This window comes from Acanthopagrus latus, chromosome 20 (assembly GCF_904848185.1).
Source record: "Acanthopagrus latus isolate v.2019 chromosome 20, fAcaLat1.1, whole genome shotgun sequence".
Lineage (NCBI taxonomy): Eukaryota > Metazoa > Chordata > Actinopteri > Spariformes > Sparidae > Acanthopagrus > Acanthopagrus latus.
Window position 1 is genome coordinate 5,530,586 of NC_051058.1, and position 15,700 is coordinate 5,546,285.

General features: G+C 42.0%; 3 protein-coding genes across 5 annotated transcripts in view; all 3 read right to left on the minus strand.

Annotated features, from left to right (window-relative positions):
• Positions 1-8,288, minus strand: part of spata20 (spermatogenesis associated 20) — a 44,116-nt gene extending 35,828 nt beyond the window's left edge. Inside the window, exons 1-11 of one of the 3 annotated variants that reach the window (XM_037081969.1) lie at positions 7,961-8,288; positions 6,790-6,918; positions 6,645-6,709; positions 6,404-6,558; positions 6,177-6,320; positions 5,720-5,921; positions 5,507-5,637; positions 4,454-4,558; positions 3,860-3,934; positions 2,270-2,482; positions 1,779-1,971 (exon numbers count right to left, since the gene is read on the minus strand). In XM_037081969.1, the coding sequence (XP_036937864.1) occupies positions 1,779-1,971; positions 2,270-2,482; positions 3,860-3,934; positions 4,454-4,558; positions 5,507-5,637; positions 5,720-5,921; positions 6,177-6,320; positions 6,404-6,558; positions 6,645-6,709; positions 6,790-6,918; positions 7,961-8,160 (1,612 nt within the window). In that variant the 5' untranslated portion in view covers positions 8,161-8,288. Of the gene's footprint in view, positions 1-1,778; positions 1,972-2,269; positions 2,483-3,859; positions 3,935-4,453; positions 4,559-5,506; positions 5,638-5,719; positions 5,922-6,176; positions 6,321-6,403; positions 6,559-6,644; positions 6,710-6,789; positions 6,919-7,642; positions 7,802-7,850 lie in introns of those variants that run through there. The other 2 variants (XM_037081970.1, XM_037081971.1) reach the window with 2 other exon arrangements.
• A 118-nt stretch (positions 8,289-8,406) lies between these two features.
• On the minus strand, positions 8,407-12,507 carry LOC119010100 (PI-PLC X domain-containing protein 1-like). Its single transcript, XM_037081972.1, has 7 exons — positions 12,006-12,507; positions 11,765-11,890; positions 10,252-10,376; positions 10,029-10,160; positions 9,195-9,362; positions 8,876-9,059; positions 8,407-8,683 (listed from the first exon to the last, which is right to left on the minus strand). Exons 2-7 carry the CDS (start codon positions 11,874-11,876, stop codon positions 8,448-8,450), a joined length of 957 nt encoding a protein of 318 aa, XP_036937867.1. The 5' UTR covers positions 11,877-11,890; positions 12,006-12,507; the 3' UTR covers positions 8,407-8,447.
• Positions 12,508-13,256: 749 nt separating this feature from the next.
• LOC119010201 (chymosin-like) lies at positions 13,257-15,655 on the minus strand. The gene is given in 5 exon segments (XM_037082176.1): positions 13,257-13,394; positions 13,488-13,586; positions 13,735-13,878; positions 13,880-13,911; positions 15,649-15,655. Coding segments are annotated over 5 exon segments (420 nt in total).
• Between the last annotated feature and the right edge of the window lie 45 nt (positions 15,656-15,700).

The window sequence follows — 15,700 nt, forward strand, 5'->3', positions numbered from 1 at the left end:
TCTTTCCCTCCATCCCTCTTTCATGTGGCGTTTTCAAAGCCTGGTGAGTGTACAGCCTGCTCTTCAAAGTGTTTGCTGCGAAGGACAGGTGATTAATGGAGAGGTTTCTTCATTAGAGAGGAGAAGGGGAGTCTTGTGTCTAATTGGAAAGTTCTCTGGATCGCAGAGCCTCATTACCTCACTAACACACTCCGTCTCGAGACGTCAGCCCTAGAAGCAAAATTTGTGGCTGTCCTGTGAGTGTGTTTGCATATGTGTGGTGGGCTTTTTGCTCTTGTAATTAATCACATCTGAGATAATGTGCTCAACAAACAATGTTGAGGGGTGTCCAAATTGGCATCACACTAATGGAAAGTGACAACTAGTGGCTCTATAACAATCCCCACAGATTTTCATACTGCTCCTGATAAATGTCTCAGTGGATAATCATATGTATAAATCTGCCTATCAACTTCTGAAGTACAGTATACAGAGGCTATAAGAGTAAGAGTACTTATGACAGTGCTTGGCAAACAACATAAGTTTGTTCAGATTTTGAGAAGGAGAAACACATGGCAGTTTGGTACTTAACTCTGGCAGGTAGTGGGGCTCAGTACCAACACCTGACGTGGACGGCTATCAAAACTCTTTTTCAATGTGGGATGGTGTTTTGGGTCTGCATTAGGCAGTAGATTAAAGTGTAAAGTGGTTAGATGCTTTCTGGATCACCAGTCATCAATTTTGCTTCCTGACACTTTCTCCTTTAGGTTAAGGGAATTTTAGGGACAGAGGGTGTTGTAAAGGAAACTTCTGATTTTGGGTTACATTAATACAATTGAAAAAAGTGTTTGATGTAAAAAGAAAGTTTATGAAAATCATATCATGCTGCAGTAGGTATTTATTCAGCCTATGTTGACCCTATTGAATTTGTGCATCACCTTGCACATGTACGACTGAAATCAAGTATCATTAATCTAATAGAGGAAATCTTAAATATTGAATCCATACATTTTAGTTTACACAACAGTGATGCTGTATTTGTAAAAATCCATTTTGTTAGCAGAACACCTGCTCTATATGTGTCCGTCAAAGAGAGAGCTGAAACAGATGTTCCGGAAATAATTCACATATTAGGAAATCCGTCACATTTATCACTCAGTTATGGTGATTAAAAACATAATGCAGCTGCCTCAAAGAACAGTGACAATGTGTTTAGCTTGTATCACAAGTCAGTGTTTTGTGTAAATGCAGCTTAATTAAATTTTTATGTGAGCAAAAGCCACTCTCCCTGCACCTACAACCAAGTCACCCGGAACATTAAGATGCACATACGCTTGCTTAGACCAACATCCTTGATTCCAAAAAAAGTTGGGTTGCTGTGGTAAAAGATTTGCAAGCAAACTGTGTTTACCAAACAGAGTTTTATGAAGTGTTCCTGAGACCACAAAGTAATATCCCTTATACCATTATGTGATTAACCTTGCCCCATCCTTGCTTGTGAACAACTGAGCCTTCCCAGGATGCCCTTTCATACACAATCACCTGTTACCTATCAAGTGGTTTTTTTGTGTATCCCACAACTTTCCCAGTTTTTTGTTGTTCTTGTCCCAACTTGGTGGTAATTTGCTGCTGCTGGCATCACATCCATCATGTACTAACAAAAAAATCAATTATGCCAAAAAGGCATAACATTAACACGCCATTTTCTTAATGTTTAACACAGCATCAAAACTTCTTTGAAATCACTCTTGTAGTTCTATTTCAGTGTGGACTTGTGTGTGAACCTGTCTAGACTTTACCATTCCAGGAGGCCAACATCTTGGAGTCTAGGTGTGGCCGCGGCCGACTCTTCCTCACTTCTGCCATTCTGGCTCTGGCGGCAGCCAGGAGCTCGTTGACTTTCTCAACACTGATGCCAAAGTGAGCAGCCGTTAACTCCACTGAATAACGCACGATCAGCACATTCTGCCCCTGCAGTTCCCCGTGGGGGTCCTGGCAGCACACAGAACAGGGGATAAGAGGGTGTCCACAGAAATGAACTCATACTGACCGCAACAGATGTCATGTTAAGGCCTTAATGGACCTGGTTTAACACCTGAAATTGTTATCAGAATAAAACAAAGAGTCTGCCCTACCTCTTCTATCTAGATGATATTTTTTATGACTTTTTCATTGATTTATGCATAAACACCTAATCAGCCTGTCTGAAACACTGAGGAGCAATTCTTCAACTTCAGTCTTCTTCTAGCTGAGATACAAGAATGGTTTGTGACATCAAAGTTTCAGGTACCTGTTCTGGATTGACATTGCCCTGCATCTTCACCCCATAGTGGTGTATGAAGATGTCTGCCAGTATGACAGATCCACTGGCACCCTCCACCACATCTGGCAACAGCTCCCGGACTTCCGAGGCTGTCCAGACACAGAAAGCGCCTTCACGCTTTTCGGGTCCTCCCGATGCAGGGACAGAGTCTGCATCTTCTGCACTGTAAAAGCCCCCAGACTGTTTCACACAACAGACAGGAGTGGAGAAGGCAGATGGAAAGAGAACATTAATGTAAAAGCCATAAAGAGACAATTTTGACAGTAATTGTTTAGGTCACCGGGTGTACTGAACCATGTGAGTTCCTACAAAACCACACATACCAAACAGCGCAAAACAAAAACACATGAAGTTACACTCCTGCTTAAGACCCGTCCGAAAGGCAATATTTGATTCCCCTCTTTGGTAAATTCTGTCAAATCTGTGTTTTTGCTCTACAGGCAGCATCACTGACGGATGTGGTGTGATGTGATAAGAAGTGTGCTCCTTTGCATGTGCCTAACCACATCCAACAGTTAGGTGCAATATGGTAACAGACCCTGGAGTATACTTCTACATCACGTAATCCAGAAACCACAAGAAACCGTGTAAATCTACAGTTGAGAATGGAAATGACAAAGCTGACAGTAATCAATGAAGCAGATGAAACCTTTCAAGGGTCTGAGAACTGTAAACACAATGGTATTTGTGTAAGCCCTGAGAGAGAGGTAATGTGACTGTCAACTAACTGACTGAAATAACTAACTGATAGAAATCAATAAAACAATCATAAACAGCTTTAAAGGGCCTGATTATACACTGTATCATGTAAGCCATCTCTGGGCCTGTATTAACCCTGTAAACGGTATTTTCACGGTCATCAAGAGAACTTGGAGTCCACCTCACTGAGGGAGGATCCCAGCCACTGTAGCACAAAAGAAACATACAGTCTATGGTAAAATGCCTTGGAGACGTTAATTCATTAGCGAATAATTGCATAATAAATCTTGGGGAATATAATGATTACAACGAGTGTGGTTTTAATTGCGTGCCCCGTTCAATCCTGTCGACTCATTAATCAAAGGGAAAAAAGGGTTGACCCGCAGAGGAGAGCGAGGGGGTTTAAGAGGCTATTTGTCAGCGGGGTCCCACCCCTTGCCCTCGAGGATGTACGAAACACACAGATGCGCACACACAGGCAAACACACACTTTTTTATCTCCTGGTGGAATTTACAGTTAATGTTTGCACTTTGTCAGCAGTGGACACAGACAACACCCTGTAGTTAATGTTGCTCCATTTTTAATAGCTTTCCTCTGTATGCAGCATGCATCCCCAAACACAATGTTAACACCTGCCTTATCTTCTAATCCTAACTAACACCTAAACCCTTTCCTTACTGCCCTCTCCTTTTATAATATTACTTCCGATTGAGGTCAACTGGTCCCCATCAAACAGCAACACAGAAATATGCAGACATAAAGACACACACACACACACACACACACACACACACACACACACACACACACACACACACACACACAGAGAGGTCCTGACCATGCTGCAGATAATTCACCTTGTCACTCAGGTCTCTGGAGACGTAAAGCAGTATGTCCTTAGCCACAGCTGCAAAGAGCTGCTCACCTGATACCTGGAATAGCAGAAACATACACCCTCTTATCACAGAATCATGATTCAACCATAACCTTAAGGTGACCTGATGTGATTTCAGTGCAGGATACCAACTACAGGTTTCCATGCAAATGCTGAGGTAGGTTCTACAGTACACTCTCATTAAACACAAGCTTGTATGTGTGGATCACATGTGTGTCTGTATCGGAGTTTGCCGGCATAGTGCACGTCCTAATTATTGGCTTCATGTTTCTCTCCCCGCCTACTAAAAAAAAAGGCACTGCATTCACTCAAGAGAAAATTAAGAACTATGGCATTCAGATCAGAGTTCTTACTGCTGCATTTTAATTCAGCACAGTCCAATACACTGACTATTAAAATTGATCTGCACCATTTAAAAAATGGCTACATACTTTTAAGTGAAAAACAAATTACCAACTGTGATATGTGTGTTTTAGAAACCCATTATATCCATTACTTGAATAAGAGAGAGACAGACTGCTGGTGGGACACCCTGTCAGACAAAAAGAACACAGACCTGGGACGCAGTTATATAGGCTACAGCCAGCTGAGCCTGGTCATACAGCATCTTCTCAAAGTGGGGTACATGCCAGGAGGAATCCGTAGAGTAACGATGGAAACCCTGCAGGATTGAGACATAAAGAGACACTGTAAATAGTTGGAGATGCCACTATTCAATTCAAATTGGGGGTGGGTACTAAAGTAAATAAATAAGAAAAACTATTCACATAAGAGTCTACATTTTTATCTCCTACAATTCAAAATTGATTCACAAATGTTTAAAGTTGATTTTCTAAATGTGAATGAATACCGTGATGCAACAGACAAGACCAGTTGACCAACACAGGTATTAAAACAACTGTTTTACCTAAAAATATGTCTGCTTCTGCTCAGCCTCAGCCACAACTATGGACCCTGTGGAGCTAACAGTGCAGCAGAAAGGTTGCTCTGACTGCTGGACTTATAGAGTTAATAATACAGCAGAGACCGCACACTCTAATTTAATTACTCACTTGAAGGAATGGAAGCTTTTAAATCAATACATTAATTAATGAATGCCGTTAAAATGAAAAGGTTGCAGTTGGTTTATCTTAATTTTCCATTGTGTCACATATTGTATTTCAGCAGAATACGGACACACCTGAGACTGAGAATTGTTCTGAGTCTAAAATCAATTCTGAATCGCGTCACTTAGGTATCAGAATCGACTGACAATAATAAAGATTAACACTCTAAATCAAATTATCTATATCATAATATCCAGTACTACATTGCTCTGGAATCACAAGCTTCTCTACTGCCATATGACTGGAGAAGCATATTTGATTGAACCTGAAACACTAGAACACAAATTATCATTATATTCATACAAAGAGACACACAGTACATATCTGTGTGTTTGTCAGTGTATCTGTACATAAACACACCTGGGCTGCTATTAACTATTGTTTCATTATTGCTTAATCTGACAACAATGGTCTTTTATTAATTAATCATTTTATCTATACAATGTCAGAAAGCAGTGAAAAATGCCCACTGTAACTTGTTTTTCAGTTCAACATGTATGAACCTGTGCCACATGGTCGTGGATGCCTCCCAGCGCCATCATTCGGAGCGTGTGCAGCGCCATCTGAAGAGCCTCAATTCCTTCTGAGGTGGAGCGATTCACACACCAGTAGGACATGAGGAACATCAGATTCACTATGGACAAAGGGAAAGAGGGAGAGAAAGGTAAATAAATGGTATTTAGTCACTGGTTCACCACGGTTCTTGCCGAGTCTACCTGGCGTCGGGAACTTGGGAGCATCTCTGAAGCCACCATACTCTTCCTCGTAGGAATGTGCCAGCTGCTGGAAGCAGCGATTAGCAATGTCTGGAGCCAGGGGAGGACTCTCTCCTTGGTTTGCAGAGACGGCCGTGCCTTTCTTTAGAGCTTCAACGATCCTCTCGCCATTGGACTCCAAGGCAGGACGGTTATTCTGCCACTGAGGAGCATAAGTCATGCTTGTCATATGGGAGGGATGAAAAAGAATGCACAAGGCTTAGAACAACCTACGTAATAATCATGTTAAGTGAAAATCTTATCAGATACAAGCACTGTGTTGGCGATGACTTGATCTGATAACTTTGCCCTCTGATATCGATGGCAATGATGGCCTTTACAACAGCAGCACTTATACATGTCATGAATTTACTGCTGAACAGGGCTGAACACATGGGGGAAACAGGTCCTCCCCTACCTGTTCCACGATCCTAGTGAGAACTGTTATGAGCCCAGGTCTTCTTCCATGGTCTCTAGGAGGGAAGTAGGTGCCTCCAATGAAAGGTCGAAGGTCAGGGGTCAACCACACACTCATGGGCCAACCTCCACCTCCACTTGTTGCCTGTAGATGTTTGCACACAACAGCCATGAGAAAGTATCAAAAGTAAAAGAGGCCTCTGAGAGAAATCCTGAATCCGAGCATACCTGTACAAAGGTCATGTAGACCTTATCCACATCGGGTCTCTCTTCTCGGTCTAACTTGATGCAGACAAAGTTGTCACTGAGGATCTTGCCAATTTCCTCATCCTCGAAAGACTCCCTCTCCATAACATGGCACCAATGGCATGTTGAATAGCCCACTGACGTTCAGAAAAGGAGAGCGGTTGACCTAAAACATTCCATTACGATATGGATTTTAATATAAGGTGGGAGAGGGGCATCTGACCTGATAAAAAGATCGGTTTGTCTTCACTCTTTGCTTTGTCAAAAGCCTCTTTTCCCCACGGATACCTGAGACAAACATGATGTTAGTTTATATGAAGAATCAGCTCTCGGGATTGTGCGGCGACATGCAGTTTAAATGCACTCACCAGTCAACGGGGTTGTGCGCGTGCTGTAGCAGGTAGGGCGACCTCTCATTGGCTAACCTGTTGGTGTGTTTATGAGGGGAGGATGATGGCCCTCCATCCCCTGATGCCATGCTCATGAAGACAGATGAACTGGGCACACAAACATGTTGATTATTTAAGGTCACTGAATGTTGGGAGTCTAAAAAAAGCCAGACATCTAAAGTAAAATGAAATATCCATCCTAATGCCTCTGCATGAATGACAAAATGTCTTGGGTTGTTTTATGTGAATAACACTGACAGCTGTATACAAAATATAGCCCCCTGATGGCTATATCATGAAGCTTCGTGTTTGCTAACTGGACAGGTGACTAGAGTGCTGTCATCACCTGTGATTTTTTTTCTGTCACGTCAAGTCAAACTGTCTCTTGTTCAAATAAAAAAAAAAAAAGCATGGAGCTAACGTTAAGCTAACTGTCCACCGGCATGTACGCTATCGAAGTGTCATGTTATCACGCTGTCAGCTAGCTGAGACTGAAGAAGCTTGTTCAGCAGCTCCCTGCTACAGCTACTGTAGCTGTTAGCTAATCGACAGACATGGCGAATTGCATTTGAATGTTCTCCAATTTCTTGCGCCTTTTCTTATAAATGAACTATTACGCCGCAGAAAGTACTACTAAACACAGGTCCCGATATAACAGACCTTTTCCTAAAATTCGGCCATACTTGCTGACCCATGGACACATGCGTATTTCCCATTATACACGTTACCCAAATGCACTTAGCTGGATGTTACCGTTAGCAGAGGGTGGTCGTGGAATGAACCACCAGTTCAAAAAGCTAACTAACTGTTAGAATTACGTGCCGCTTCGTACTTAAGTATGTACGCCGAATTAAAATAGGAGCCATTTGGACCTCGGTTAAATGTCTTCACTCAGGGACACGTCTTCTGATAAAAACCAATGTGAGGAGCAGATTTATTTGCATGGTTCTGTAATGAGGTTTCGCTCAACCACTCTATTCGTCCAAAATTGTGTCAACAACCGTCACAGCGGCTCCCATGCAATAAGCATCATCGCTTACCCACGTCTGACTTGCCATACGTGTCCTCAGTAAATTAATGCTCGCTGCAGCTGGTCAAATCACTATATCTAGCATTAGCATTAGCAACTCATTAGCCGCGTTGGCTGTACCTGAGGTAGTAGGCCGGCTGGTGATGGTGGAGGAGCTGTGACCTGTGTGTTGGTGGGTGGGGAGGTCGTCTGAAACACCTAATGTCACCCCCTGAGTTGTGATGGCGACTGTCCGCTGCCAAAAAAGCCGCAGTCAACAGGCGTGCAGGCTCCACACGGCTATTCCTGGACGTCGACTGACGCCATGCTAGTCTTAACATCCTAATCCACCAAGTGTGCTCCTTGGTAAGTTTAGCAGGCTAACGTCGGCTACATTGTTGACACACAAGACCAGCCAAAACTTCCAGGCATGGGGTGAGCATTTTATTGCAATACCACGGTTTGACACACGAGGGCGTGTCGACAGACCAGGAAAACTCATAAGACAAGTGCCAGTGTGTGCTGTGTTGGTTCTTGCATTAGTACATTATCGGTTTGTTAAAAAAAAAAAATAAAAGTGAATAATTCTAAAACAACAAACAAAACCAGATATGTTCCCTCTGCGCTCTCAGGCGCGTTTCGAAATATTGAGCTCGACGACCGTGGAGATGAAGTCGCCCCGAGTCGCCAGGTCTGAGGCGACGATGTTCATGGGTGTCCTGCCCGCCTGCTCTTTCACCCACCGCAGCAGGCGAGGCAGACTCCTCCGTATGACGTTGGGAAAGTTGTCACAAAGTCGAAGGATGTACTTGAGTATCTTGGCATCCCTGGGCAGTGTCAGGTTCAAGCCACAGACAAAGAAGTCTGCAAGTCGTTGAGGGACAAAATTAAAGCTTGGAAATCATTTCACACAACAGAATATCATTTTAAAGGGGCTCTGTTCATGAATTTGCACAGAAACACAGATACATATCAACCTATCTAGGTTATATATCAACCTAGTTCCTGTTCACAACGCACTCAACCCATTAAGCTGCTGATACAGAAGAAACTCACGTCGAGAGGGCCTTTCTTTTTCCAACTGCTGACGAAGATTGGATTCAACTTTTGTTGGATCAATACTATTACCGTAGTAATAAATTATTTCAGTCCAGATCTCGAGGGGACGTTTTGCCTGCCAGTCATACGAAACTATGACGTTCCTGCCTTGGTCCCAGCACTTCTTCAGGGTAGGGGTTTCCTGTTGTGACACATGATACGGAAGTTTTATGAGGCCATGTTATTTTTATTTGAAAGCCACTGCAGCTTGGAGTAAGCGGGCTATTTTGATATAATTGAATTATTCATCTTGATTAAATAAAAATGTATACTTTACCCCTCTAGGGAAGAGTTTGGGTCCAAACAAGGTCTTGATGAAGTTGATAAGATGGTTGTGGAGGCGCTGTTCATCCTTTTTATCAAACCCTTTGAAGTGGGACAAAGCCAGAATGAGGATCTCTTTAGGGTGCCTCTCAGCCCAGTCATGTACGACCCTGAGGACAGTCTGATCACAATGGCAGAACAGCAGCTCGTAACAAAAGGACATGCACATTTTCACAGAATCACTGATGTCATGAGTTCATGACCCCAACCCCCTCCCAAACATCAGAATTTAAGCCTCTAAATTACAGGTTAATGTTATTTAAAAAGTATCTATCCAGAAATTTGTGACCTCATTTTTGGTAACAGACTATAGATGGGACAGGAAATGACAGGAGATAAAGGGAGATATGATATGCAGTGAAGGTTTACAAGCCAAAATCAAACTGGTAATGGTGCACTCACATGGTCGGCAACCTTAAACCACAAGGTCACCAGGCAGCCTTTCAGTCTGCAAAATCTTAATTTGTTCTATCTATTTATTCAGTGTAGTGTTATAGACAATTTTACATTTATAATCTGTGTTAGTTTTATAGTCATTCGTGTATTTATTCATGGTATTTATTTGCATAAAAGTGGTCAGATATAAACAGGGCGGGGTTAATACATGGATAGATTACACTACACTAGAATTGCTGATTGCCTGTAGATCAAAAAATACTGATACCACTGGAGACCAATGTTCTGCAAGGTTGGTTTAATCCTACTGCATAATATTATTAATCAGTGTATACATAATTTAGAGAGTCTCTGCTCTTATGGTTTATGTATATGACATTTCAATCTTTACCTCCACGTCAGTGTGTGTGCACAGCCCATGATAAAAGTAAAGCCTTGTGGGGTCGGTTTCATTCCGCTTTCGAGCAATCCTCAGGTCAAAGTAGCGAACTCCTGCATCCAGTTGCTTCGTGATGGTCTCCTCCTGCATTATAAGCCATTCCAACAATCAAATATATCTTTTTTTGTTGCAAAAGAACATTCATTACTCACTGAAGTTTAGAAACACCATTTACCTGAGTGAGCGCCCATCTGCGCACGATTTTACGTGCACAATAAATCTTGCTGAATCTTCTCAGTATATCAGGCTCTATTATATGAGAGTTGATGTCCAAGTCATAGCTCATTGAGTCATGGCTACCTAGGAAGTACACCGAAAACACAAACAACAAGTGTTAAGGAAGTGTTACTGTTTTAAGAAACTGGCTTTACAGGGAAAACAAAAAAATCTAATTTGTCCATACCATACTTTGTGACAAAAAACCCATGAGATTTAATTTGACATTATGTTTAGAGCTAGTTAGCAAATATTTCCAGTTCTTAAGCCACTAAACTACACACAGTTTTAACAAGTTTAAGTGAAAGATCTCACTCTTTTTCATCTTCTCTATTGCCAATATAATTCATCCACCTGATTGGTTTGGTATATTAAGATGCTGATTAAACAGCATGATTGGTGTTGCCTTGGGCAGCTTACAATAAAAGGTCATTTTAAACTATGCATATTAAATCACACAACAACAATGCCACAGATGTCGCAAGTTCTGCGGATCTTTGCACTGGGCATGCTAACTGCAGGAATATCCTTCAAGCCTTTGCAATTTCCAGGAATTTTGCATTACATCCAACTTGCCCTTCCAACTGCAAAGCACATCTAACAAGACCAGCTCAAGTGTCTGAGACCAGTCACCAGGACAGCTGATGTAACACTTGGTCATCATAACCAACTAGGCTGGGCAAATGCTCACCTTAGATGGCATCTGGCACTCTAGAGAAGTGCTCTCCTAACAGCTTAATCCTGGTTTTATGTAAGTGTGAACAGAGTATCCACCGTGGCAGTGGCATTTAAGTATTGCCAGGCTTAAGACTACGGACAGGAAACAGTGTATTTTATTGATTGGGTTAGGGTTAGATGCCGTGAGGATGCCATGCCAGCTCCTGCATGGACTCCATACTCACCAGACATGTCACTCATAGAGTATGTTAGGGTGCTCTGGACTGACCTGCACGACAGTGTGTTCAAGGTCCTGCCAATATCAAGCAACATCAGACAGTCAGGCAGTGGAGTGAGCCAACATTCCACAGGACATAAGCAACAACCTGATCAACTCTATGCGGGATGAGACAACATGAGTAGTGGCAAAACCAGATACACTGGTTTCTGCAGAAATGAAAAACCTCAGCCCTAGTCGTATGAAGTCTATTAAGTGAGTGCTTAATGAATGTCTTTTTTAAGATGCACATTAGAGTTTATTTTAATCAGCCCAAGATACACCTATGTTAGGTTATAACTGGCTTTTTATCAGCATCTTGATATACCAAATCTGTAATGTGGACAAATTATCCTGGCAGAAAATAAATGCTCATTTACGAACAAAAAAACCCCCAAAACTTTTTAAAGCCAAAATATGTTTTGGAGAGACCTGTTTTTCACATGACAACAGATATGTCAATTTTAAACCCCTTGACCCACACTCTATCAAAACTTGGGCAGCATATTATTTCAATGCAGCAGTTTCACCCTCATACCTGGAATGGCCAGATTAAAGAGAGGAATGTTGTGAAGTTCAGGTGGTAGTTGGGACATCCAGTCACAGTAGCTCGTGACTGCTCTTCTCTTTTTGCCTCTGGTTGCAGACATTGTCACCAAAAATTCTACATGAAACAATGCAAAGTCAACTCAGTTACATAACACAGTAGTTTGTCTAATAGTTCAACATTTACAAAAGCACAGAAATGAAGATCAGACATTTAGAGGAATGCCGCTTACCCTGCCAAGAAGATTGACAGCCTTCCTTGCAGTCTATATTACATCAGATTTGACAGTGCAGACGGGTACACTAACTCATTTTGTCTTCTTTTGTCCTGTGCTGCACATTTGAAGGTTGAGGTGTTCAGTTAACTATCTTGATAGCACTGTGGTAAGAGACAACAAAAATCTGTACCTGTAGCAGTCAATCAGGTTTTTTGTTGTTATCCGGAAGTGCACTGTATGAGGAAATCTAAGTGTAGCGTTACCTTCCCCTGCTCAGGCTGTTTGGTCAGACCAGTCAGAGCAGACTGGGCTTTTTGGGAAGGAGGCCTGAGAGAGACAGGAGCTGAAATGGAGTGTTTCAGAAACCGGGTGAAACGCAGTGCTGTAGCATTGTACAGTATATGAAAATAATGTGTTTTTCATCATTAAAGCATTTCAGACTATTCTTGTAGACCCCCACATGGGAATGAGCAACACAAAACTCTGAATGCAAGATGGCACCTTTGCCTTTGGTATTTTTGGTGCATATATGCACAAGTCAAGAATGAACTCTCATGGAGACTATGTGAAGTTTAAAAAGAGGGGATAGTAAATTCATGCTCTTACAAATGAACAGTTCAGATCATAGGCTGTAAAACACACCCTCCCAATACACTGGTTTTACTGCTACAGTCTTACATGGTCTGGTATGACTTATAGCTTATGGTGGCTAATGTTATAGTTTTAACAGACTTTGGAAAGCTTTTCTGTGTAACTGACATTACTCAAGCAGTTTGCTGGGCCCCTCCTCCTTAGCATTCTCCCTTTCCCCATAAACAGAAGCCACTTATAGTACATAGACTCACCTTTAGTATGCTACTTATTATGTAACACACTAGATTCATTGTGCAGTGCACAAGCCAGTGAAGAAATAGACAGAGACATTCGCCACTACTGTTTGATTGAACATACAGTGCTACAAAAAACGTTTGACATTAACTTGTGCCATTGTATGTATGTTTTGTTCATAGTGTCTTTCCATCAAAGGGTGTGTTTCATTGGGTTATCATCTTAAATGAGAAGTTGAAATAGATCAGCATTGACACAGATTTAGAGTCCTGTCTATTCGTTGAATAAGTGGATTAAACTCCAGTTCATTGAACTCTTTTATTGAATTTTAGAAATTGTAATCATTTCTAGGACAAGATCTGCAATCTCGATTGCAAGGGGATGTGTAAATGATTGCTGATGGTTGCAGGGCTCTTAAACAAGGTGACTTCAAGTTGTTTATTTAGCCTTGGCAACATCGACCATATTCAGGGCTCTGCTGTAGATGGAATAGAACTGTCTGAGGAAGACATCACCCAGGAGCCATTCGCTGTTACTTCCTTTGTCGAAGCCAGTGAGGCAGCCATAATGCTTAGACTATGGGAGAGATTATGGAGAAGAAATTCAGATGTAAGGAGAGTGTTGTGATGGGAGAAAATACAAACTCTGGCAGGGAAAACAAACACTAACCTGATGGATGGAGGCAGAGGATGGGAGGGTAAATTCCTGTCCTTGGATGTGGAAGGTCACATCTGGCATTTGAGGAATATCGCTACAGCCAATGGTGTACTGAGAGCAGAGGGGGAGAAGAAAGAGTGTCCAAGTATCGAAGTTTGGTTCTACTGTTCAGTTTTCGACTCTGTCAAGTTGTATTTTATTCAGCACAAGGCTAAAAAAATCTGATTCACTCAACCAGTACGTCTATTCTGGCACTTACCTCTCCGTTCTTGGCAGTAACTCCCACCAAAGTGTCGATGTTGTCGATGTCGCTCTGAGGTCCAATGGCCAAAGGCTTGCCAGTGTCCACAATAGCCTGGCAGCCACCACTGCAAGCCACGACCTGACCACTGATAGTAATACTGAGAGAGAGACACAGGCCCACTACCCTCAGGTCCTACAGCCTCGGCAAGGAAAGCCCCCAGAAAGTGCACTGGGCTTTGACGCCAAAAAAGTGCAGCAGGAATGCGTCCTAAAAACATGGAAATGAATCTACTCACTAGTCTGCATTCACAGGCATACTTTGCTTGCCAACTACTGTAACTCAAACTTTCATAGTTCGCCAACATTAGTTTTTTACTTCTGGCAAATTCCATTGGCTTTTTTGTCAAGTAAACCAGGGAAATGCTAACTTTCAGGTTGGCCTGCAAAAATAGGTCATCTCTGCAGCAACCTATTTGGTGTTGTGCCCAAAAAAGCAGCTATAAAACAGATATATATCCATTTTTTGGAGTGTCACAACCTTCAAACTGACTCATTTCACTATCGTACTTTGATACATGCAACTTAATAACAGTTGGAAAGTTTAGAGGAGCCACAATCTTAAATGATTTGATCTCCATTCAAGCTTGCCAAGAGCTAAACCATCTCTGGTGCATACACGCTTTTAGCTTCTTGTCACAGAGCAACATTCATAGCAATGAGCAGAGTCCCTGCCCTCCCAAACATGATTACACACCTGGAATGTGTATCTTGGACAATAGTTTTGCACTCAGAAAGTGTGGGGGGTGTCAAATCGCACAAAATGGCGATTTCTCCATAGTGTTGCTTTAAGCACCAGAGCCCACCTGAGATCATAACATGATATCATATCTGTTTAAGCAAGGCTGGGGGAAAATAGGAAAAAAAGAAAGGTAAACATTATTAAAAGATGTATTAAAGAGGCCCAGCCAAAATGACTGTGGCCCACCCAAAACTGAGATCCTGGTGTCCTGCCTGTTTGAGCCCATCTGTGTGCCCGTGGGTATGTTGATATCAAATGAGGTGTGGTCAGGGGCATTGATGACACCTTGCTATCTTTAGGGACAACAGAAGGTGACTGCCATAGATCAATGAAAAGATGATCTAAATTCAGTGGCACAGTTTTATTCCTGCTATTCAAAGGGCACAATAATTCAGATAGCCAGAAGCCTACAATACAGCACTTAGAATTACCATGACTTGGACGACTGAGAACCTTCATCAAAATAAATTTGACTTTGCTGGCTCTCTGGAGGAAATGTCCCCACACTGAGCTTCTTTAACTGTGCTTAATGTTTTACCTTAGACAACTGTTACAGCTGAAAGGGAAATGAACGTATAGACTGACATGTTGTTGGCAGGTCGCTGATTAAAGGTTAACTATTGATAACCATACTCAGTATGCTCCCACTTATCCCAAAATTGCCACTTCAGTCCTAAACTCCCCTAATGAATGCTAGTGAATGCAGACTATAGATTTGTTGTGGCTGTACAGGTCAGAGGACAATAACAAGGCTTTAAGACTCTGACCACTGATGGTGCAATCTGGTGAACACATGTTTGTACAAAAATCTTTTCCATGAAATGATGATGTTCAATGTACAGTTTGTACACTTGGAATAAAGGGTCATCTGTGATGTTCATGTGTTTTTGTTAACTTAAATGAATGTTAGAGCAGTTTAGTATTGACATAGATTAAGGGCCTTATCTTAATGATTTGGTGCACATGGAACAGGTATGTGTTCCTTGGCTGATGGACTTTTGGCCGAAGCTGTGTCCCAATCCTTTGCCCCATCAACAACTGCATTTGACTTCATATCAGCATGTGCACCAAAATTTAGAAGGAACGCTGCACTGTGTGACACTTTGTGCTGGGCATATGATAGGGCTTTACTTGTCATGTCGATTTGTTATACAGTTTAATAAAACAACACGCAAACTGATTT

Coding starts and splice junctions, on each gene's coding strand:
- LOC119010100 (XM_037081972.1), bottom strand. CDS start 11,876: ATGTCTGCAACCAGAGGCAAAAAGAGAAGAGCAGTCACGAGCTACTGT. Junction 9,363..10,028: donor GCACACACACTGACGTGGAG/GTAAAGATTGAA, acceptor CATTGTGATCAG/ACTGTCCTCAGGGTCGTACA. Junction 8,684..8,875: donor AAAAGAAAGGCCCTCTCGAC/GTGAGTTTCTTC, acceptor AACGACTTGCAG/ACTTCTTTGTCTGTGGCTTG.